This window comes from Cydia pomonella, chromosome 2, assembly GCF_033807575.1.
Source record: "Cydia pomonella isolate Wapato2018A chromosome 2, ilCydPomo1, whole genome shotgun sequence".
Classification (NCBI taxonomy): domain Eukaryota; kingdom Metazoa; phylum Arthropoda; class Insecta; order Lepidoptera; family Tortricidae; genus Cydia; species Cydia pomonella.
In genome coordinates this window covers 8,294,480-8,317,431 of record NC_084704.1, presented here as the reverse complement: position 1 = coordinate 8,317,431, position 22,952 = coordinate 8,294,480, and the positions used below count along the sequence as shown (strand labels likewise).

Genomic DNA, 22,952 nt, shown 5'->3' with positions numbered 1-22,952 from the left:
AAATACTTACGTCTACTGTCCGTCAAACTCAAATTCTAAGCCAACGCAATCAAAAGATACAGCCGTTTATGCCGCAAATTTCCGCAAATTTTCGACACTCGCAAGGGAATCAAAACCTAAAGAGTACTTCCCGTGAACTCAGAATCTTGAAATTTGGTACGCAGCAATGTCTTATAGCAAAGATAAAGGAAAAATTACGAAAACCGTAAATTTTTAGTTACATCATATAATAATATATACCTACAGGTTTGTACGGAATCCTCGGTGCGCGAGTCCGACTCGCACTTGGCTGATTTTTTTTAGAAATGAACAATGAAAAACCTATAATTTGTGCCAGTGGTATAAAAAACCGGCCAATGCATGTCGGACCACCCCTATTCATTAGAACCATTCTCATCATTAGGGATTGCAAACCGGATTGATTTTCAATCCGGTCGGATCCGGCCGGATTTTGGCCATAACCCGGCCGGATCCGGTTTGGTACAGGGATATTAAAGTTAATTAAATGACATATTTTTCTAGTTTTTTGCGTAATACGTATTCCTAAATTAATTGACATCCATTCATTTCAGAAAATAAGATATTATACTATTAACCGAAATGATATTAAATTTGCCCACATTTTTTTCCCGAGAAAGTTGTAATGATTGACTGTATGAGTTAAAAAATATTTTTTTTTCTTAATTTATAGAAAATTATATTGGTCAAATTATAGGGAATGGAACACGACACGACGATTTCATGCGAAAAATAATAGAGTGTAGGATTGAAATCCATCGCGGAAAGGGACTCCCTAAGAAAAGTTACATGAAGGAAATGTACCGCCGACTTAATCCTGCTCATTTGTTTACTTTTAATCTCCTGTCACATTATGACACAACATTAACCTTCTCTTTAGTATAAATTACAAATGCCTTGCATGGCATCTCCATCCTTAAATTTTTCCTTCTATTACAGTATTTATGTAATCGTCATATCATGCCACCAACATGAAAGGCAATTTCTGTTCCCAGTCATCGTCATAATAAATATATTTTAATTAAACTAAATTTAAACTTTTTCATTCGTTTTATGCTCTGTTCAACTTCATACCTCTCATCCGTCGTCTTTTCCTCATCTAAAACGCACAGTGCGTTCTGTATTTATGCGTTTCGTTTATCCGGACCAGATCCGGTAGCTCCTGAAAAGTACCGGATCCGGCCGAATTACCGGATCCGCCGGACCGGATTGCAATCCCTACTCATCATACAGGAAATTATCATAATACTAATAAAGCCGAACCAAGAGTACGTACCTACGAGAAAATTGTATTATTGGCGCCAACAATGGTAAAGACTTGTTTTAATTTCTTTGCGTTAATTATATATACAAACCGGTTTGCGCAGCCGCGGGACGAAGAAGCGTGACAACGACGGCGACGACGAGGAGGACGCCGCGTCGCGCGACAACACCGACGTCGCGCCCACGCCCGAGCCCGAGCGCCCGCCCGAGAGAGAAAGTAATTCATAATCCGGAAATTATAACGATAACAACAGAAAATCAGTCTAGAAAATAACGTAGTTTATAATTTTATAGATTTTTACTTAAAACTGAGTAAAAATCTGTAAAATGATAAACTACGTTAACCTTTTGACCACCAAAGACGTCATATGACGCGCGCGGCTACAGCCCAATATCAACATTCATGCGTACCGACAAGGTTCACGATTACGCGCCGCGTGCGATAGGCGTGGCGTTCAAAAGGTTAGATTCTAGACTGATTTTCTGGTTCAGATCTGCGCCCGATTTAAAAAATATTCTAATTACTGCTATCACCTTTGCTATTTTTTCATGTCAAAATGCGACCTACTGACCTCTGCTGCGCCCACGACACAATGTCTGCTAAACTGTACGCTGAATAGCCGTTTTTGAATTTAGAATTGTTATTTTAATTTAACTTTCATTCTCTTTCACAGTAGTCATTGCTGTAATTTTTCTCTGTTAAAACATTTTCATTTAATTAAATTGGCCTCTCTATGTTATATGATATTGATGTTGTACATTGTCGAGTAGCGACGGCCGCGACGCCGGCCGCGGGTGCCGCGGAGCCGCCGGCGCCGGCGCCCGAGCCGTCGCCCGCCGACGCGGCGCCCGCCACGCCCGCGCCCGCGCCCGTCGCCGACACCCACGACGACTCGCAGGGCAAGCACAGCGACTCCAACACGCAGGTACCACCGCCACCCCCACCCGCGCCCGAGCCGTCGCCCGCCGACGCGGCGCCCGCCACGCCCGCGCCCGCGCCCGTCGCCGACACCCACGACGACTCGCAGGGCAAGCACAGCGACTCCAACACGCAGGTACCACCGCCACCCCCCCCCGCGCCCGAGCCGTCGCCCGCCGACGCGGCGCCCGCCACGCCCGCGCCCGCGCCCGTCGCCGACACCCACGACGACTCGCAGGGCAAGCACAGCGACTCCAACACGCAGGTACCACCGCCACCCCCACCCGCGCCCGAGCCGTCGCCCGCCGACGCGGCGCCCGCCACGCCCGCGCCCGCGCCCGTCGCCGACACCCACGACGACTCGCAGGGCAAGCACAGCGACTCCAACACGCAGGTACCACCGCCACCCCCACCCGCGCCCGAGCCGTCGCCCGCCGACGCGGCGCCCGCCACGCCCGCGCCCGCGCCCGTCGCCGACACCCACGACGACTCGCAGGGCAAGCACAGCGACTCCAACACGCAGGTACCACCGCCACCCCCACCCGCGCCCGAGCCGTCGCCCGCCGACGCGGCGCCCGCCACGCCCGCGCCCGCGCCCGTCGCCGACACCCACGACGACTCGCAGGGCAAGCACAGCGACTCCAACACGCAGGTACCACCGCCACCCCCACCCGCGCCCGAGCCGTCGCCCGCCGACGCGGCGCCCGCCACGCCCGCGCCCGCGCCCGTCGCCGACACCCACGACGACTCGCAGGGCAAGCACAGCGACTCCAACACGCAGGTACCACCGCCACCCCCACCCGCGCCCGAGCCGTCGCCCGCCGACGCGGCGCCCGCCACGCCCGCGCCCGTCGCCGATACCCACGACGACTCGCAGGGCAAGCACAGCGACTCCAACACGCAGGTACCACTGCCACCCCCACCCGCGCCCGAGCCGTCGCCCGCCGACGCGGCGCCCGCCACGCCCGCGCCCGCGCCCGTCGCCGACACCCACGACGACTCGCAGGGCAAGCACAGCGACTCCAACACGCAGGTACCACCGCCACCCCCACCCGCGCCCGAGCTGTCGCCCGCCGACGCGGCGCCCGCCACGCCCGCGCCCGCGCCCGTCGCCGACACCCACGACGACTCGCAGGGCAAGCACAGCGACTCCCAACACGCAGGTACCACCGCCACCCCCACCCGCGCCCGAGCCGTCGCCCGCCGACGCGGCGCCCGCCACGCCCGCGCCCGCGCCCGTCGCCGACACCCACGACGACTCGCAGGGCAAGCACAGCGACTCCCAACACGCAGGTACCACCGCCACCCCCACCCGCGCCCGAGCCGTCGCCCGCCGACGCGGCGCCCGCCACGCCCGCGCCCGCGCCCGTCGCCGACACCCACGACGACTCGCAGGGCAAGCACAGCGACTCCAACACGCAGGTACCACCGCCACCCCCACCCGCGCCCGAGCCGTCGCCCGCCACGCCCGCCCAGCAATGGAGCGTAATAGGGTCAGGCCTTATTTTCTTCCAAGGCCTTCGACATGTTTTGGCACGACATCCTCGTGACCATGTTTTCAAATGTTGTTCCATAATGAAGTATGTACGCTTCAACCAAAAACTCCGAACAATATTGTAATCCTTAATTGATGGCAGGAAACGACGGTGAAGGAGGAACCGGAAGACAATGTGACGGACCAGACGCACCACATCGTGGTTCCGTCGTACTCGGCCTGGTTCGACTACAACTCCATACACACCATCGAGAAGCGCGCCCTGCCGGAGTTCTTCAACGGGAAGAATAAGTCCAAGACGCCTGAGATCTACCTCGCATACAGGTATCTAATATTTGTCGATTTTGCCTATATAATAACGAACAACCTTGTTCTTTTTATTATGCTATTACTCAACAACCATTTAACTAACTTTAATACATAGAACAGTCAGCTGTGTGCTTACCAACTTCTATGCAGGAGTGGTACCTTTTCTCTGCAGCTGTACCTACACTACAGAGGTTGGAAAATTATTACCGGTTAAATCGTAGGCGCATATTAGCGATACGAGACCGGCACTTCCTTTTACGTCGAGTGCTTCTTGAAAAAGGCGCAGCCATATGTCTATAAAAGTAGATATTTCGGCCTGATATGGTATGGGGCAGCGCCTTGGAGGCGTTGTAGGTTGTTAGTCCGCGCAGTGATAAGTACATACTATGCGATTACCGCGCATGTTTTGCTATAAGTTGCAGAATACTTCTAAACATAACCGCGATCTTTTTTTATTTTGTGTTGTTGCGCAGGAACTTCATGATCGACACATACCGGCTGAACCCCACGGAGTACTTGACCAGCACGGCGTCGCGGCGCAACCTCGCCGGCGACGTGTGCGCCATCATGCGCGTGCACGGCTTCCTGGAGCAGTGGGGGCTCATCAACTACCAGGTCGGTTACTTCATGAGCAAATACCTGAACCCTACGGAGGACTAGACCAGCACGGCTGCCTGGAGCAGTGGGGGCTCATCAACTACCAGGTCGGTTACTTCATGAGCAAATACCTGAACCCTACGGAGGACTAGACCAGCACGGCTGCCTGGAGCAGTGGGGGCTCATCAACTACCAGGTCGGTTACTTCATGAGCAAATACCTGAACCCTACGGAGGACTAGACCAGCACGGCTGCCTGGAGCAGTGGGGGCTCATCAACTACCAGGTCGGTTACTTCATGAGCAAATACCTGAACCCTACGGAGGACTAGACCAGCACGGCTTCCTGGAGCAGTGGGGGCTCATCAACTACCAGGTCGGTTACTTCATGAGCAAATACCTGAACCCTACGGAGGACTAGACCAGCACGGCTGCCTGGAGCAGTGGGGGCTCATCAACTACCAGGTCGGTTACTTCATGAGCAAATACCTGAACCCTACGGAGGACTAGACCAGCACGGCTGCCTGGAGCAGTGGGGGCTCATCAACTACCAGGTCGGTTACTTCATGAGCAAATACCTGAACCCTACGGAGGACTAGACCAGCACGGCTGCCTGGAGCAGTGGGGGCTCATCAACTACCAGGTCGGTTACTTCATGAGCAAATACCTGAACCCTACGGAGGACTAGACCAGCACGGCTGCCTGGAGCAGTGGGGGCTCATCAACTACCAGGTCGGTTACTTCATGAGCAAATACCTGAACCCTACGGAGGACTAGACCAGCACGGCTTCCTGGAGCAGTGGGGGCTCATCAACTACCAGGTCGGTTACTTCATGAGCAAATACCTGAACCCTACGGAGGACTAGACCAGCACGGCTGCCTGGAGCAGTGGGGGCTCATCAACTACCAGGTCGGTTACTTCATGAGCAAATACCTGAACCCTACGGAGGACTAGACCAGCACGGCTTCCTGGAGCAGGGGGAGGTCATCAACTGCCAGGTTGGTTAACATACGCTCACTTAGGCCTTGATTGCCTGCTGCCTGCACTGTAAGCAGGATAAAGGAAAATTATTATGAAACGTGATTCTGTACACAGCATACCTACAGTTACGGGTAGCGGTTTTATGGCTTGGTCTCCGGTTGACGCTATACACAGCATACCTACAGCGTGTTATCATATAGGAAAACAGTAACATTTCTATAGAAATTGAGGCTGTACGCAGCGTACAATATCAACAGACATTTATGGTGCCATCACATTTGATGCTTTACGCGTTTACCTCGTGCATATCCAGCCGATGTCTCGGATGATCTTGACAATGAGTGATAGTAATGTATGCTTTGTGTTGCAGCTGGAGGCGGAGTCGCGGCCGACGGCCATGGGCCCGCCGCCCACGTCGCACTTCCACGTGCTGTCCGACACGCCGTCCGGCCTGCAGCCGCTCAACCGCGCCGCCTTGCCGAGACCAGGTAACATACTCACTGGATGTTGCGTACTTGAAACAAAATAATACATCATTAGTATCAATATTTACCTTCTCCTGTGTGCTGTATCGTAAGTTGGTATCGAAGGTATTGCGGATCTGATCGGACGCTCGAGTTTATTACGAAATCGATATACTTATCCGTACAGCGGTGGCAGCATGGATCCATTTTTATCAACTCTCACTATGTAATTTAATTTTAATGTTTAGTCAAGATTTTTTCTGTTATAGACCTAATTTTATTTATTTTTTAATTTTTATTGTAAATGTAAAGGTATAACTATGGATCGATGTTGTCTGGAATAAATGATTTATTATTATTATTATTTATTTATGCCTGTCACTTTCGCACTCACATACTTGTTAGAACGTGACATGGTGACAGGCGATAAAAATGCGAACGTGCTTAGCCCGCAGTTTGATATAATGGAGTTGTTCGTTGTCTTTTTATTTCTGTATCCAGTTCTTTTTTCTTTTGGGCTTGTGTTTTTTCTTGTTCCATATAATTTAGTATAATGAATGTATTACAGTGGAGACCGCGGCGGTGCCGAAGACGGAGGCGGGCCTGCCGAACGGCGTGGACACGACGGCCCCGGCGGCGGCCGTCAAGGCGGAGAGCCTGCTCGAGATGGGCGGCGCGCCGGGACTCAAGCTCGATCAGGTTGGTCACTTTGTGCTCTGTACTAGAGGTCGATTTGCTAAAGCTCTAGTGAACTGATGGAATAATTAGTAGAAAGTATTTGTGTCAGTTTGACAAATTGATATGACAATATATCACTCAACGAACATTTAATTTCACTAACTTTCGTGAATTAATTTGTAATTACGGTAGTAGCTCGTGTCTACTTATTTATACTGTTTTGGTGTTGATGGTTCCGAAAAAAAACACCGTCGCAGGACGCGTCGAAAAATGTGAAATATTTATATTTTTACTGCACCGGTGTAGATAATTCAAGAAAACATTGGGCCTAAAGTTTTGTATTATTCCAGTACCGCGGCGGAGCACGCGGTCGCGAGTGGACGGAGCAGGAGACGCTGCTGCTGCTGGAGGGGCTGGAGCTGCACCGCGACGACTGGAACCGCGTGGCCGCGCACGTGGGCACGCGCACGCACGACGAGTGCATCCTGCACTTCCTGCGCCTGCCCATCGAGGAGCCCTATCTGCAGGATGGCGCCTCCGGTCAGTGCACAATGTTACAGTACCTAGCCAACGGAACAGGAGACGCTGCTGCTGCTGGAGGGGCTGGAGCTGCATCACTGAAATAAATATTACTTAGTTTGTCCACGGACCGGTATCGTGGCACTTAACAACAACTACTGTGTCAAAGCTATATGTTACATTGGAAGACCAGTTCGGACTTGAATTTAGGAGTAGCAGCAGTGAAAATATACTTCTTGGAATGGAAGTTTGCTAACATGTAGTTTTGTTGTAACAGGTGGCGTGCTAGGGCCGCTGGCGTACCAGCCGATCCCGTTCAGCAAGCAGGGCAACCCCGTAATGAGCACCGTGGCCTTCCTCGCGTCCGTCGTGGACCCGCGCATCGCCTCCAAGGCCACCGGTGCCGCCATGGCCGAGTTCGCCGCCATCAAGGTACGAGTTTTTGTACTGATGTCACAACCGACCTCGGTCAGCAAGCAGGGTAACCCCGTAATGATTCGCTGCGTCGTATTAACGCCTCCTTCCCATCCCTAAGTGCCAAGGGTATTTGATTTTTAATACGTTTCGTGGAACTTAGAGATAAGTTTTCTAGCGATGCGATAGCGCGTCTGTGGTACTCGAGGCGTTTTGTTTATAGTATGCTAGAAGTAATTTCCCATTGTCCACCAGGACGAGGTGCCGGCGGCCATGATGGAGGCGCACGTGAAGGCGGCGGAGGCGCACGGGCCGGCCGCGGCGCTGGCCGCCACCGGCATCGCCGGCACCGCGCCCGACCTGCCGCCCTCGACCGGTAAACACGCTTTTTTCTTTTTGCTATTTAGTTATTCTTTACGATTCGAATTTGAATATATAGCTCATACTACTCGTACAAAACTACGTTTACTATGGGGCTGACACTGAGATTGCAATTAAAATTGGCTGTTTTATTCATTGCGGCTGACCAGCTGTTTTCTATGCCTATTTATTTTCGATGTTGCTGCTTGGCCCCATAGTAAAAGTTGTTTAGGACGATCTACGTATTCACCCTGTGATGTACGGTTAAAGGTTACAATTTTTAAAGTATTCAGTCTAAATAAGCTCTAAGCTGGAAACTCACTTGAGAGTCTTGAGACATAAGATGCCAGCCTTGTTAAGCTACGCGTTTTAGTCCTCATGTTCGCCGTGGCGACACTCGTTGCGAAAGTACAACGTGGTTCGCGTGCAGCGTATTATGCGTTGCTTTGGGTAATACTTCGTAAGGATGGAAACTGTCAACTACCAATATAAGTAATGTCGTCATCAAAATGACGATAACACTAAGGGTCGGTTTCACCAAATCATCTATCATCGTTAAAACGTTCGCTGTATATTGTATAAGAAGTTTCATCGTTCATTGCTTCAGTCCATCAGTAGTGGTTGGTGCAACTGGCTCTTAATTACAAATTATGATAAACAGAAAAGAAAGAAGGCGCCAGCGATGTAAAGACGGAGGCGATGGAGGTGGAGGAGGGCGAAGTGAAGCCCAAGGAGGAGCCCGCCGACACGCCCGCGGCCGACGAGCCCAAGGACACTAAAGAAGCGCCGCCGCCTACTCCAGGTTAGCCCCTTCAAATACCTGTTCCAACTTCCAGCGGGGCTAGTTTTCCTGACCGTTAAAATTTGGGTTGGCGGGAAATTAACTCAGTTTCACGCAAGGATCATTTACTTTTTTACTTGAACTGGATTTTTTCTTTTCTTTTTTTTTTTCTTTTTATACTTTTTCTCAAATTTTACTATCTACTGCTGCTCCGTTCATTCGTTCAACACAATTAGATGATCCTTAAACGAAACTGAGTCGATCAGCATTAAAAACATTAAACCAATTACTGTGCCGGCTGTCACTTGACCAACATTTTTAAGATTACAAAATGATTGTCATGTTAACAGATGGCTCGAGCCCCTCGACGGTGGACGCGAAGCTGCAGTCCGCGGCCGCGGCCGCGCTGGCTGCTGCCGCCGTGAAGGCCAAGCACCTCGCCGGCGTCGAGGAACGCAAGATCAAGTCGCTGGTCGCGCTGCTGGTTGAAACGCAGATGAAGAAGCTCGAGATTAAGCTGCGACACTTCGAGGAACTCGAGGCTACCATGGAGCGCGAGCGTGAGGGTGAGTCATTAATGTAAATGTTATTTTGAGCTGCGGGTGTGTAGGGCAAAGCAGCTCGCTGGCGTCGAGGATTGCAAGATCAAAGTATATGGTCGCATTGCTGGTTAAGACACAAATGAAGAAGTTCGAAATCTACCTGCGACATTTCGAGAAGCTCGGGGCAACCATGGAGCGCGACTTGATTATCGACTATTTGATTAGCGAAGTATCTCGCCGGTTCCGAGGAGCGCAAGATCAAGTCGCTGGTCTCGTTGCTGGTTGAAACGCACATTAAGAAGCTTGAGATCAAGGTATAATACTTCGAGGCGATACAAGGATCTAAAATGAGAAAGGCTACAATGCAGTGCGGCCGTGAAGGTAAGTTAACCGTATACAATCAATTCGAGCAGCCGACGTCGCCATCGAGGTCAAGATCATCGCCGGTGTTTGAGTGCAAGTTCAAGTTTTTAGTTGCTTGTTGGTGGAAACGTAGTGCACGTTATCATAGAGCGCTGACAAGCGACTTTCATCCGAGTCTTCGAGCGTTAATGTTAAACCACAAGGAGAGCTCGGCAATTATAAACAGTGTCTCGAGCAAAGTGAGCTGCGTCGGGATCAAGACTTTATGCCTGGGTACCAAGACAGGTGGCAATGGAGATGTGACACCGCGCCCCTTGAAGAATGTACTGCGAAACAAGACTGATGCACTGGAAGTACTTCGAAATGAGAAAAAAACTGCATCGGCCGGTGTCTTTCAAGGCGGACCTAAACCCTCAACAGAGGCAATATCTGCAACACCTGCGGGATAAGCTGAACAAGCGCGTCACGGAGGGTGAAACGGACATTACTATAACATTTATTCTAGGACGCCTATCGTGAAAACCATGTATAATTTTATTTCTAACGCTACGACTGTAAATTAATTTCTATCTGTATATTATTCTTAATTACCTACTGTTTTTATTTGAGTTTTTCAAAAGTGGCTCTTGGTTTGTCTTAATCATTATTAAACTATAGTATTCTGTAAACGGAAATAAAAAATGGAAACCGCGTTTGAGAACATTCCCGTTCAAATTCTCGAGACAATTAGCACAGATACACAATTACGCCTACATTTAAATAAGACGATAAACGAAATAATAGTCATCTCTATTACACTAATGTACACATCTAAGTAGATGAAATGTATATAATGTCAATAACTACCAATCAGCGACATTAATCCCCTAATAACCTTCCTGATGTACGAGTACGTACTGACAGCTTAGAGTTCTCGGTTCATATTTGATTGGAATATGATCTGGACAGGGATAGGTTTATTTATGCCATAATAGTTTCAAGAACTAGTCAAATAATCCACATATAATAATTTTGTGCAGATTAAAAGATAACTAATTAAAATGTTGTTATGAAATTACAGACTAACCCAACATAAGTAAATATTCACTGTTGTGTAAACATATTCCGCTATAATAAGTATTGTTTATGGCTAGATAACATTTCGTTATGCTGCGTCTGCTGAAACAATTTGCCGCTACTGGTAGTTAATAGTAAGTCCCTGGCGGTTTTCAAACTAAGTTGCAAGACTTATTTACTGGATCTCCCAAAGGAAGTAACGTACACTTTTGGTTGAGTGATCTGCTCTATATTTAAATTTAGTTAAGTTAGCACTTTTTTATCCACTGCGCATTGTTCGGTTTTGCTATCCTGTCCTATATGTAAATGTTTCTAATTGTTGGTAGAATACCAGAGTCCTTCGCTGGAAGTCTTTAGGGCCGCTGTGCCCCGAGGCCTTCTGGCACAGACATAAGCTGAGCCACTTTCCTTTTCAATTAGTTTGTAAGCATTATTGTGTACTTTTATTATGTACCTATCTTCTAACTTTTTGAATAAACGTCTATTATTATTATTCTGTATCTCTTTGGATTTCGCGGGCCTATAAATCCCGGTCTTTTCATAAGGCTTGTGTGGGGATATAGATCCAACACGTGGCCCCTACGTAATTGGAGAGCAACAACAATAGACACCCATGAACCGGTCGCAGCAGGCATTGGAACTATTGTAGAAAAAGTGAACAGTATAACGGTCTGTGGATTGAAGTTTGGGTGGACAATGAAACTGGGTTATTGCAATTGCAAAGACGTCCGGGCTCCGAGCATGTGCCATAACAATGTTTTCACTAGTTATCGAGGCAAGCGGCGACTTACCGCCCCCTAGATGGGCCCCTGAAACTGGAGCAACACTGGTGTGAGCGGCTCAGGGGTGTAGAGAGGTGTACGCCGCTTTCTACCCAGTGCCTGATAACAGCCACTGTGCCAACTCGCGTCTTCTGCATGTTTCACTTCCACCCCTGGAGCATATAGCTCTAACAACTACTCTTTGGACGGCCAATGAAGGCAAGCCAGACTTGAAGGTCCACTCGGACCGGCGAAGACACGCCGGAGACGGAAACCCTGACCGACTCTCGGGACTACTCGGGTCCGTGGGGTCTTTACTGCCCAACAGCTCGCCACAAGCTGCCCTGATTATTATTATTATTGTCTTTATGCAGTTCTAGTGATAGTTTTTTGGACCAAACGCATTTTCTCAAAAGTGTGGGTCCCTATCGGGATTTAATTCATCACAAATATTTTGTTTTGCAGGTTTAGAATACCAGAGACAACAACTGATCCAGGAGAGGCAGCAGTTCCACCTGGAGCAGCTGAAGGCCGCAGAGTTCCGTGCACGCCACCAGGCGCATCAAAGGTACGTGGCTCCCGAGCACGCTCTCATTATACGTCAGCTGCTCCAATGAGACAATTCGCAAAGAATTACAGTTGACTACGATGTGGTCGGGGGCGAATACCACACTCAGTTAATAATAAAAAAATACTTCTCATCAACCAACCTCGCTTAGCAGCAGGGGACCAATAAATTGCCTCGTCAAAGTGGGTCCTTCTACTTTCGTAGGACAATATATAATTGATAAGGCAAGTGAAGATCGTATAATATAAGTGTACGCGTGTATCGTTGTAGGATGCAGCAGGAGGGCGGCGCGGCGACGGCGGCGGCGGCGGCGGCGGCGGCGGGCCCGGCGGCCGAGGCGCCGGCGGCCGACGCGGCGCCGCACCACGCATAGAACCCGCCCTCCGCGGCTATGTCCATAGCCGCCGTGCTCTAGCCGCCCGCCTCACCTGACACCGTTCTGAACTTAGTCGTCGAAACTATGAAAACCTGAAGTATATCGCCCCGACGTGCGGTCCGTTCGATATTAGAAAAACTCTGCATTCGGACTGATTCCTCATTTAAGTACCTGCTTCCGACTGCTGAAATTTGTCTAATACCCGATGGATGTTTTAAAATCTCGCGTGCTCTGTTGCTTCTTTTCTCTTGTGGGTGACTAATTTCAGGAATGTGTGATGGATGTAACTATGTGAGCGTTTTACTACATCACTGCGAGTGTAAAGCGTCCTTGACACTTAAAATAACTTTATAGAAGATCTCGGGTTTATGTATTATTATATACTTGTTAAAAAATGGAGCCAATTTGTATTAATTGTATGTGATCAGTGATCACATTTATTTATACAGAAATCTCATTTTCTGTTGTGGACAGCTATACTTTCATATGCGATCCGAAATAAACCGCAATTTGCAGAGTAATGTAAAAGACTCAGGAACAGATCATAACCATTATTTGTTCTTTAGAGTCGCTGTTGTATACGAGTCCGCTATACCATAGAGAAATAAGAAGTAAGCATAGAGTGCGAGTTAGTATGACTCGAGTAGCGGAATTATCATTACCGCTACTTGACAAGATGTCTCGGGTGTCGCGACTGACGAAATTTGTATTTTTCAACAATTTACAACTAATATTACAAAGAAAAGGTGTTGAAATTAAAGTTCCGGCCAATCCGGTTATAATATTGCTGAAAATTGTTGAGCATTAGACTTTTTGTTCATTGCAACATCTATTGTCAAGTAGCAGTACTGATAATTCCGCTACTCGATGCTAGATGTCGACTACGATTATAATTAGCGTTTTGGTACCAAAACTGATGTATGGAGGGAGGACTCTTATGTTTACTTCTCATTTCTTTATGGTTATACTTATACCACCAAACACCAACCTTGGCGTGACTGTGTTATAGAATCCTGCGACTTATTTACAACGTCAATACCCACGTAGTTCCACAGTGGAATTAGATAATGTTTATTGAATATCAATCAAAGATAATAGACGGACGGACACGTAATTATGTGTACATTTTTATTATACAACTGTTTAATCAAACAAAAATACATCAACTCTCATCGTATATACAATCGTTAGTACAGCATTTATTTTAAATTATGCTCAATATCTTTTTTTTTACCTTAAAAGTAATTAATATACTTTTTCTTAGTATTTTACACAACCAATGTCAACCCATGTTATATGTAATTGATCTTTTTGGCAAACTAAGCCTAGTGCATTTCTACAGTAATAAGTATTATCAATCAGCGTACGGTAGACCTCGCAGTGAATAATCTGGTAATTATCAATGTGAACTGAATATCTAGTTTTAATTCAAATGTAATTAATTGACGATGTATGCTTGATGTGTGAGTTAGTATGACTCGATGAAAAATAAATCATTAAAATATTGTAAGTTATTATTTTAAGGAATAGACGTAACAAAAGTTATGGAATAAAAACTGTCAAATACGTATCGTTTTATTTAGTATGCACTCTCATTAGCTTAAGAACTGTACCAAAATAATTAGCAGGATTACCAGTGCATAAACAATGTGCTACCGATACGATTAGCGATATACAATGGTGTTGATAACCTCAGTAGAAACTTGTAAGAGTCCAAGCCCAATCGTGGCGAGTGCTTGATTGAGATAAATAATAATGAACTTTAACGTTATGGAGATTAAGTTGCATTTACGAAGGCAGTCATATTGTATCAGTGACCTTACTTCGATGACAAAATTTCATAAATGTTCGTCTCAACGTATTCCTACGGGTCCTTAAACACGTAAGAGAGATCATAATCTCTGCTATATCTACGCCAGATTCTCGCCGGGGATAATCCTGCGAATAAATCTCAGACAAATTGCTGGTCGATAGCTAGGATGCATCCAAGCGCTTGTGTAGTGTGTTCGCGTCGGCGGATGGATTTATTCGTCTCGCAACGTATTAGACATTAGACGATTGAAATTACTCCGTTGATATAGTCTCAGTTGCTGGGCACTTGTGTTTATAGAACGGAGTACAGTGCCTTTAGAACAAAAAGAACACGTTTCCTCCGATAACGTGTGTTCAGTTTTTACAAAAATGCGACCAGTACCGTTTATCACTGAGTAAGCGAGGGACTGCGTTTAGTTTTTTTATGTTATAACAAAACAGTTGAACACGATGCTTGGTGCAATATTGTTTTTGTTGATTAGTATTTGTGATAATATATCCGGGTATAAACCTATGCTCGCCAAAAGCACTGCGAAACGTCCTGAAGAACCTGACTATAAAGTATCAATGGTAAGCATAATAGCTAAATTAGCTTATCTACTAAACTTATGTCGATGTCCATAATCGTTAATTAAGATTTGTTCATAGAATTAATTAGCGCATTTTTTAAAAGGAAATATTGCATTATTTTAAAAAACTAACCGGATACGATTTTCGGTCCCGAAAAATCCGATAAGGAAACGTATACTTGGGTCAAAATTCGTTTCGTTGTATTGTTTCTGACCACTCTGTCACGCGTGTATTTCCGTCAAACAATATAAAAGTCGAGTTCTATCTTATGTCATTCTAGCTGTAGATTGTATTTTACACAAGAAAAATTAAAAACTAAATTTCATCTCATACAAAAAGTTCCGTCAAATTATTTGGGGACAAATAACCAAGACGACGAAAATAATTTTGACCCACTTATGCAGTTTTGAAAAGTTACACATTACTCAAACACAGATGTAACTTGTGATATAATAACAATTTGGTCAAGTAAAAGTAGTAAAATTTTCGAAAAAATATAGGGCTGCGGATTTCTTACTAAAACCCGTAATCTTTTTTGGAACTTTTTTAAAATGTGGCAAATAGCGATGGGCGATAAAGTCGAATAGATTGACAGCATTCACCGTAGTCAGCTCAGTAGTTCCGAAGCCACCATGGATCATATGGCACAAGCACCAACACTACTTTTGTTTGACTTTACCGCACTCGGGTGCAAACCAAGCTGCCCGAATTCTGTTTTTATAAAAACACAATCTTGTATTGTTTAATTAAATAAATAAATGAAATGAAATTGATGATAAAATTAAGGTTATATTATAAGATATGTTACATGTCTGTGTATTATAAGATATGTTACATGTTGTTACATATGTCTGTGTGTGTGTCATACCTATATCTAAGACAAAGTTGTCTCCTAACTTTTCGACTCGAGGGCCACAGTCAAGTCTTCGGCTCTCCCGAATAATATCTTATCGCGGGCCGGATTGCATGGCCTTTGCCTCTCGCTTTCTCCCAAAAGTAAAGGCTGGGGGGCCGCATTCGCCCCGTGAGTTGAAGTTTGGAGACCTCGCTTTATGGTATGGTTTTTATCATCACCTGGCTATAGGTGGCGTCCGAGGAGCACGCGGGCAGCCCCGCGCTTTTCACACATGGCGAGAGCCCCGTGTGGGACGCCGATACTCAGAGCCTGTATTTCGTGGACGTTTTGGAGCAAAACATACACCGCCTCCACTATGGGACGGGGCAGATATTCACTAAACACATAGGCAAGTGTTTATTAATAGTTTCTCATTCATATTTGTATTGTTCTCAGTCATATTTGTATATATTTCATCACAATTAGATGTATGGTAGAACATTGTTTTTCTTTTCCTTCTTTTCCTTTCATTATTAAATACCTAAGTCAATTGCTAGCTGGTACGAACCATGCATGAAAACTGCACGATATACAAATAAACGAACCTGAATCAGTAACAATAGTACGATTCCGCTGCGAAATAAAAAGTAACTTCCTCAAGATAACGAATTTATGTCTTCATCAATTCAACATGCCCTGGGCGATGAATTTAATAAGTCAGCGTATAAAATGTATAAATCTTTAGTTTTCAAGCTGGCCCTTACGGCTAAAGGTTGTGACTGAAACTTTTTTTATGTAGGTAAGTAGCACGTGCGGTTTTATTTACAAGAGACAAAGAGTTAGCCGTAAGGGCCAGTTTGAAAACTATACAACCGTCATTATCGGAGTGGTAAAAGTGTTAAAAATATCTATACATGTACCTACCTGCCTTGCCGTCTTAGCCGACTCAGATCAGGCAACGTGTTCATCAGTTTTTATTTGCGAGCATTTTTCTGCTCCGATATATTTGACGTCGTATAATAATTTTAATTGCTATGCAAACTAAAAAATATGTCTAATCACAACTTCTCCAGGTTACGGGCAAGTGAACGTTGTAGCACTGGTGGAAGGTAGCAGTCGTCTGCTGGTTGCCGTTAGAGCAGGATTGTATCTTCTCGACTGGCAAACGGAGGGCGACGCCTCGTTACGCCTGCTGGCAACAGTGGACGACGGAATGCCTGACAACGTGATCAACGAAGGCAAGCCGGACGCCGACGGACGGTTCGTGGCGGGTAAGTGTCTTTTACACCCAATATCCCAATATTGGTGGAAGGAATCTGTCGTACTTATTGGTACACAGGTCGATCCGTCTGTTAGCCACAGTGGACAACGGGATGCCCGATATTGTGATCAAAGAGGCCACGAGGGCAAGGCGTACTGCTTTGAGCGGATGAGTGTGTTAAATAAGACTTCTACACGTGGGCGATGAGTACCTACCTAAAGACTACTGGACTGACACACAGGCCGATGAGGCTTTAACTACTGACCTAATGGCTTTGTGCGTGAATATGTTTCTTAGATTCATACACTGGGGTTATTAGTTGTATCTTCTCCACAAGAAAAGCTGGAAACCGACAGACGGCGTGTGAAAAAGTTTTGAACGAGTAAGGTGTTGGTGATTTTTGGCCGGTGTTTTCCATACAACTATACTTGCCATTCTTTACAATTGACATCACGAATAAACCAAACTAGACACCACATGAGATGGTCTCTTGAAAATGGAAAGAACTTTTTTGACTAGGCTTTTAAGTACTATAACTAATAAGTACCGGAAAATACTAATTCTGTGGGCTCTATGGCGCGCACAGTAGTACCTACTTACTAAAATACCTATGTTCCTATTGTTTCAACATCACGCGCGGCCCCGTATATAAATTATTATATTTGTAATTTATGCAACATAAATACAAAAGGTATATAGATAGTCTTAATTACTTAATTGTTTCTACTCATTTTTGTTTCTTAGGCTTCATCGAACAAATTGAATAGGTAATATAAAGTCATGTTATTGTAGGTATTGTGACAAAATAGTAATTAATTTCTGTTTAATTAGGTTCATAACTTTATTTAATTGTACTATCTATTTGTCAAAGGTGACGTTAAAATGTATATTACCTGCAGTTAATCAAGTTGAATACTTACCTACTATACAATAACATTATTGTATTGGGACAAGATATTATCTCATCTATGATATGGCCCATAACATAATTTAACCGTACTATACTATATGTCCCTTTGTCTTAGAAAGTGTTAAATAAGTTAAATAACTATTAGTATTTAAACAGTCTGGGCAGAAACACTGAGAGTCTTCAACTTCATATTTTTGTGAAACTCTACCTTCAGTGTTCGCGGCGTCCAATCTACGAATGTTAAAATTTGTCATATAAGTAATTATATAATCATTTAACATCCTCGCACAACGTATTAGTATTGCGATGCAATGAGGAAATGCTGCCAGCATCCTTGGTACAATGTCTCAAAGGCCTATTTTAGATTTAAGCTAGTATCCATTATGTATATCGTTATTGTAAATAAATGCCATGTTATAAAAAAAAAAATTATTCCAGGTACAAAAGGCCCTCAAACAGGCGACGACGTGTTGGCTGACAAAGCCACTCTGTACAGCTTTGATCAGAACTCGCTGCGGAACCCGCGCGCGCTCCTCCGGCCCGTCAGCATCTCCAACGGCATGGCCTGGTCGCCCAACAACACCGTCATGTACTACGTCGACTCGCCCTCCCAGAAGATAGAGGCGTTCGACTATGACTTGGTCACTGGGGACATTAGTGAGTATCACAGTACATTCAGTATCTCCATCTTCTACTTGACAGACAAACATGCATGGTCCAAACCAGAAACTGTAAAAACAATTAGCAATTAAAATCATTGTATTATGTGTAGAGTTATAGGTGACACAGCTCAGGTAAGAAAGCACATCAAATATTATATGTAGGTATAGCAACCAGTCAGATTTATATAATGTATATTCTCAATTCTTTATTAATTTTATTTTTATTTTGAATTAAATTAATGACTATAAAAATTATGACACAACTCATTTATGACAAAAACCCAGTTATGCTCAGGAATAATTCTGAACAAAGATTTTTATGACTTACAATTTTATGCATTAAGTGTTATGATAATTAAAAATATGACAAAAGTTGTTATGCGACCAGAGGGAATCCCGTATCTGCTTACTAGTGTGAAGAGTCTTGTCAAGTTTAAGTATTCAATGTATGCTACACAGAATCGGTTTGGTTAATTCAGACTAGTATTTTACGAAAATATAGCATTCTATGAATGACAACTATGTACTACCGATATTGTTTAACAGGTAACCGAAGGGCCATCTTCGATATCACGCAACACGGATACAACGATGCGATCCCCGACGGCATGACCATAGACACCGAAGGCCATCTTTGGGTGGCGCTCATGTTCGGTGGGGCGGTGAGTATCTGTTCGAAAACAAAACACGATACCAAATAAATGTTTGTTCAAATGCTTGGCAAAGAAACTGCAAGCAACTTTAGTAGTTTAGTACCTACGTTTATCTATAAGTGCCACGTATCGGTTTACTTTAGCTTTAGGTAAATCTTGTAAATGTAATGTAATAATACGTCTGTGTTATGGGATCTCGTGCGGAGATTTTTTTAGTTTTAAAAAGTAATAAAATAACACAGGCTGGAGGTCGGGGCACGACCACGTGTAACTTTCTTCAAACTATGTGTATACTACCTTATTGCCATTATGTTAAGGTCGTGTTTAGCTACGGTACATATTGTTGATAGACTGGTACCATGTGCTTCTGTGAATCGGATAGTAGTCTGAATGATTCACTAGATGTCGCTGACCACTCGAAACGGTATCCCTAAAACGCGCTGATAAGATTGTTCCTGTAATATACAAGGCAGACAGCGTTTTGTGATTAATGTATTATTGACATATATTAGTTCTGCTACTTGCCCAGTTTTTGTAATGTCCCTATTAATGCCAGTAGGGTCACATCTCATATTATTGAAGCAAACGCTCTTAGGGGTTATAAGTGCCAGACAGTAGTCAGAGTCATAGATGGGCGAATCAACTTTTTAGGCATTATGTTCTCCTGGGTAATTTTTTAAAATTAATTTGATCAGTCACGCATTTTTGTGGTACTTAAGTTTAAAAAGACACTTCAAGATCGCTTAACGCCTTTCTAATGTAAAAAAAAGAAGTATAGTGAGTTGACACTCAATTCACGATTATTTAAGAACCTTATTATTTAATGTTGACATCTCTCTCTCTAAATGTGAGACCTGCAACAAATGTAATCCAACACGACAATCATCCACCGCAGGTGCTGCACATAAACCCGGACTGCGGACAGCTAATAGCGGCGTACACGCTCCCGGCGGCGCGCGTGACGTCGCTGTGCTGGGGCGGGCCGCGGCTGGACGAGCTGTTCGTGACCACGTCGCGCGAGGCCCCGCTGGGCGGCGCCGTCTTCACCATCCGCGGCACGCAGCGCCGCGGCCTCGCGCCTAACAAGTTCCACTTCGACGGCGCTGATAGATACTGAACTTTATGCTACCTATATATTTTGACGATTACAAATTTTAGTTTATTTTACAAACCTTTCCCATGCAAACGGAGTTTCGTTCGCATTTTTAAACTACGGGTTGGATTGTAATAAAACTTTGCACATACAATGACATGAGGTATATCTAGGGTTGACATGATTTTATATTGCTCCATCTTATAAAACAAACGAAATAGAGCAAAAACAAGTTTCGTATGAAAATTTTAAATTCGCTGCTTTTTTTAACTATGGTATCTGAGGCTACATAAAATAATTACATACCTTATCCTATTGTAGGTACAAAGTTTCAGAGCAAGCTAGCTAGTCGTTTTAAAACGAAAGCGTAACTTCGTTTGTATAGAGAACTGAGCTTCCCCACAAGTACTCCTGATATTTATCAGTGTCGTAAAACTTTAATATTATTATTCCAGTCCGTAACTAAATGTTAGTGCCAAATACGGATAACTGGGCTAAAACTAGTTCAGAGGATGAAGAGGAGGCGGTTATTACTTATTATATTATATATTCATGCAATTAATTGAATTAATTCTAATTCCAACATCTAAAAATATTGTAAAAAACTCAAATAGGTACTTACTAATATATCATGCAGTGAATATTTGTGACCGCGGCCGGCAAAACGTCCCACTTTGTCGCTTGCATAAGGCCGAGATTTGCTTTTATCTTTATACGAATAACTTGTCAAGGAGTCCTTATGGCAAGCGACAAAGTGGGACGTTTTGCCGGCTGCGGTCACATTTAAATAAGTAGTAAATTATTTAATCTGAAATAATTTATTACAGGACATGCATACAACAAGATAATAACAAGATTTAAATGTAGTAACATTTTAAACGTCCATCAATAAATAACGCATAAATAACTAAACATCACATTACGACAGCGAGATGACTAATTGTGAAGAACAACTTGATACTAATAATTACTTTGAGAAATCCAATTTATTCAAATTAGCTTGAAAAAGTGACTCTGGACCGTTGTCCTGACTTACTCACTATAAAGCAGATATAAACTGGAACACATTTGCATAAAATTTATTTAATTTGGTCTATAGGAACACTATTTATACTTAAACAGCGAAAATACCTCGAAATAATGTGTTTAAAAGTCTCAATACATATATTCATATATATAACGGTTAAAATCAGGTATGCGAAGTATTTAATTAACAGTTTAGGCACATTTCTTCATTTGATAAATGAACAAATTAAAAAGCGACGATTGTACCTATGTTAATTTACACCTAACTTTGTATATTACTCGTACTTACAGTAACTGGAGAACAACGTCAACAACAATCGAAATCATGTTATGAGTACAGATTATGTAGGTACGTAGTTAAGTATCTATAGCTATAACTATGCTACTTATTTGCTATTAAATAAATAAATCACAATATACTTGGTGTTACATTTAGTAACTAACACTGACGGACAACGCACTTGCGTTGTCGTTACATAGGATATCACTGTAGTGGCGTAGCTCTAGGTGTGAGTGAAGTGGCCTCAGATTTAAAATCTATCTATCTGATGGTATTCCAACTGTCCAATTTCTTGGAATGCAAATACACATTGTATTTGCATTTCACATTTGCTTAATGAGAGAGTGAGACGCAATGGACATTGGACAAAGAAATTGGACAGGTGGAATACCATCTTAAGGTGCTAAACATTAAGAAGAAAGGGGACGACCGCTTCTCCATACAAGCGTAGTCCCCATTTTCCTCTCTGGATATTAACATAAAAAGTGTGTTTACACAATTTGATGTAATGACCATAACCCTTCGATTAGTTTTTTTTATTCGATTTTTTGATTATTATAAGAATAAATCACCCATAGCCCAGTTCATGTTAGTCATCAACTCGCAAATAGTCCTTACACCCTGGCGGGTGCTGCCTGTGCGTGCGTCCCATGACTCGGGCAAGGGCAGCATCCGCTCGGTGTACCCCTTACATTTCATTAAAGTGTCAAAAGGGCCTCTACGTGTTGGCTTCGGCTCCGCGCACGCCTCCCAAAGGTAAGGCAACACCATTGTTCCGTGATGGGAAAGACATACAAAAGGAGCGAAAAACAAAATCCATCCATATTATTCTTAAAGCTTAAAAAAAAACGGAAGGACATGGCTGAGCTTGATATACATCAATTTGTGTCAAAATATTTTCCATAAGGTTAATATACAGAGAGAAAAAGGGAGAGTACGTTTGTACGAAAAGGCGGTTTCGGGGCGGTCGTCCACTTTCGTCTTAAATCACCGTCCCCAAAATAACGGCGTAAACCCCAACCTACAATGTTAGCTCCAGTTGCGATAACGCAGGAGGAGCCACTGATATTCCAATGTCGTATGACAGTAAGCATCTATTTAAAGATCAAAACGAGTCTCGCTGAAGAGACTCACCCAGCGGCGGTATCATGGTCGCATTTTTATCACTTGTCATGTCATGCGTCACTTTCGCACTTACCTATTTGTTAGAACGTGACAGACATGATGACAGTTGATAAAAAACCGACCATCTTAGCCCGGCATGACTAGATTACTCTACATTACGCGACTGTCACTACAACGCCTGACTTCAACGAATGTACACCTAAAAGCTTTGTGATGCCGGCTTTACTTTCTAAAGTTACTATGGTGTTTATTTAAAAACTAA

General features: G+C 44.4%; 2 protein-coding genes across 2 annotated transcripts in view; both read left to right on the top strand.

Annotated features, from left to right (window-relative positions):
• The window catches only part of LOC133533033 (SWI/SNF complex subunit SMARCC2), a 29,095-nt gene extending 15,064 nt beyond the window's left edge, over window positions 1–14,031 (top strand). The window contains exons 8-20 of the mRNA XM_061871949.1: window positions 1,386–1,498; window positions 2,053–2,207; window positions 3,838–4,019; window positions 4,478–4,619; window positions 5,952–6,069; window positions 6,614–6,744; window positions 7,074–7,263; window positions 7,520–7,674; window positions 7,912–8,032; window positions 8,678–8,818; window positions 9,148–9,363; window positions 11,985–12,087; window positions 12,358–14,031. Coding sequence (XP_061727933.1) covers window positions 1,386–1,498; window positions 2,053–2,207; window positions 3,838–4,019; window positions 4,478–4,619; window positions 5,952–6,069; window positions 6,614–6,744; window positions 7,074–7,263; window positions 7,520–7,674; window positions 7,912–8,032; window positions 8,678–8,818; window positions 9,148–9,363; window positions 11,985–12,087; window positions 12,358–12,460 — 1,870 coding nt within the window. The 3' untranslated portion in view covers window positions 12,461–14,031. The remainder of the gene's footprint in view (window positions 1–1,385; window positions 1,499–2,052; window positions 2,208–3,837; window positions 4,020–4,477; window positions 4,620–5,951; window positions 6,070–6,613; window positions 6,745–7,073; window positions 7,264–7,519; window positions 7,675–7,911; window positions 8,033–8,677; window positions 8,819–9,147; window positions 9,364–11,984; window positions 12,088–12,357) is intronic.
• A 131-nt stretch (window positions 14,032–14,162) lies between these two features.
• Window positions 14,163–21,199, top strand: LOC133533003 (regucalcin-like). Its single transcript, XM_061871914.1, has 6 exons — window positions 14,163–14,845; window positions 15,930–16,089; window positions 16,754–16,951; window positions 18,290–18,508; window positions 19,060–19,175; window positions 20,062–21,199. Exons 1-6 carry the CDS (start codon window positions 14,726–14,728, stop codon window positions 20,281–20,283), a joined length of 1,035 nt encoding a protein of 344 aa, XP_061727898.1. The 5' UTR covers window positions 14,163–14,725; the 3' UTR covers window positions 20,284–21,199.
• The last annotated feature ends 1,753 nt before the right edge of the window (window positions 21,200–22,952 follow it).

Excerpts from the sequence above, each read along its gene's own strand:
- LOC133533003 (XM_061871914.1), top strand. The coding sequence starts at position 14,726 with ATGCTTGGTGCAATATTGTTTTTGTTGATTAGTATTTGTGATAATATA. Across the intron at positions 18,509-19,059 it reads CTTGGTCACTGGGGACATTA|GTAACCGAAGGGCCATCTTC; the intron begins GTGAGTATCACA and ends ATTGTTTAACAG. Across the intron at positions 19,176-20,061 it reads CGCTCATGTTCGGTGGGGCG|GTGCTGCACATAAACCCGGA; the intron begins GTGAGTATCTGT and ends CATCCACCGCAG.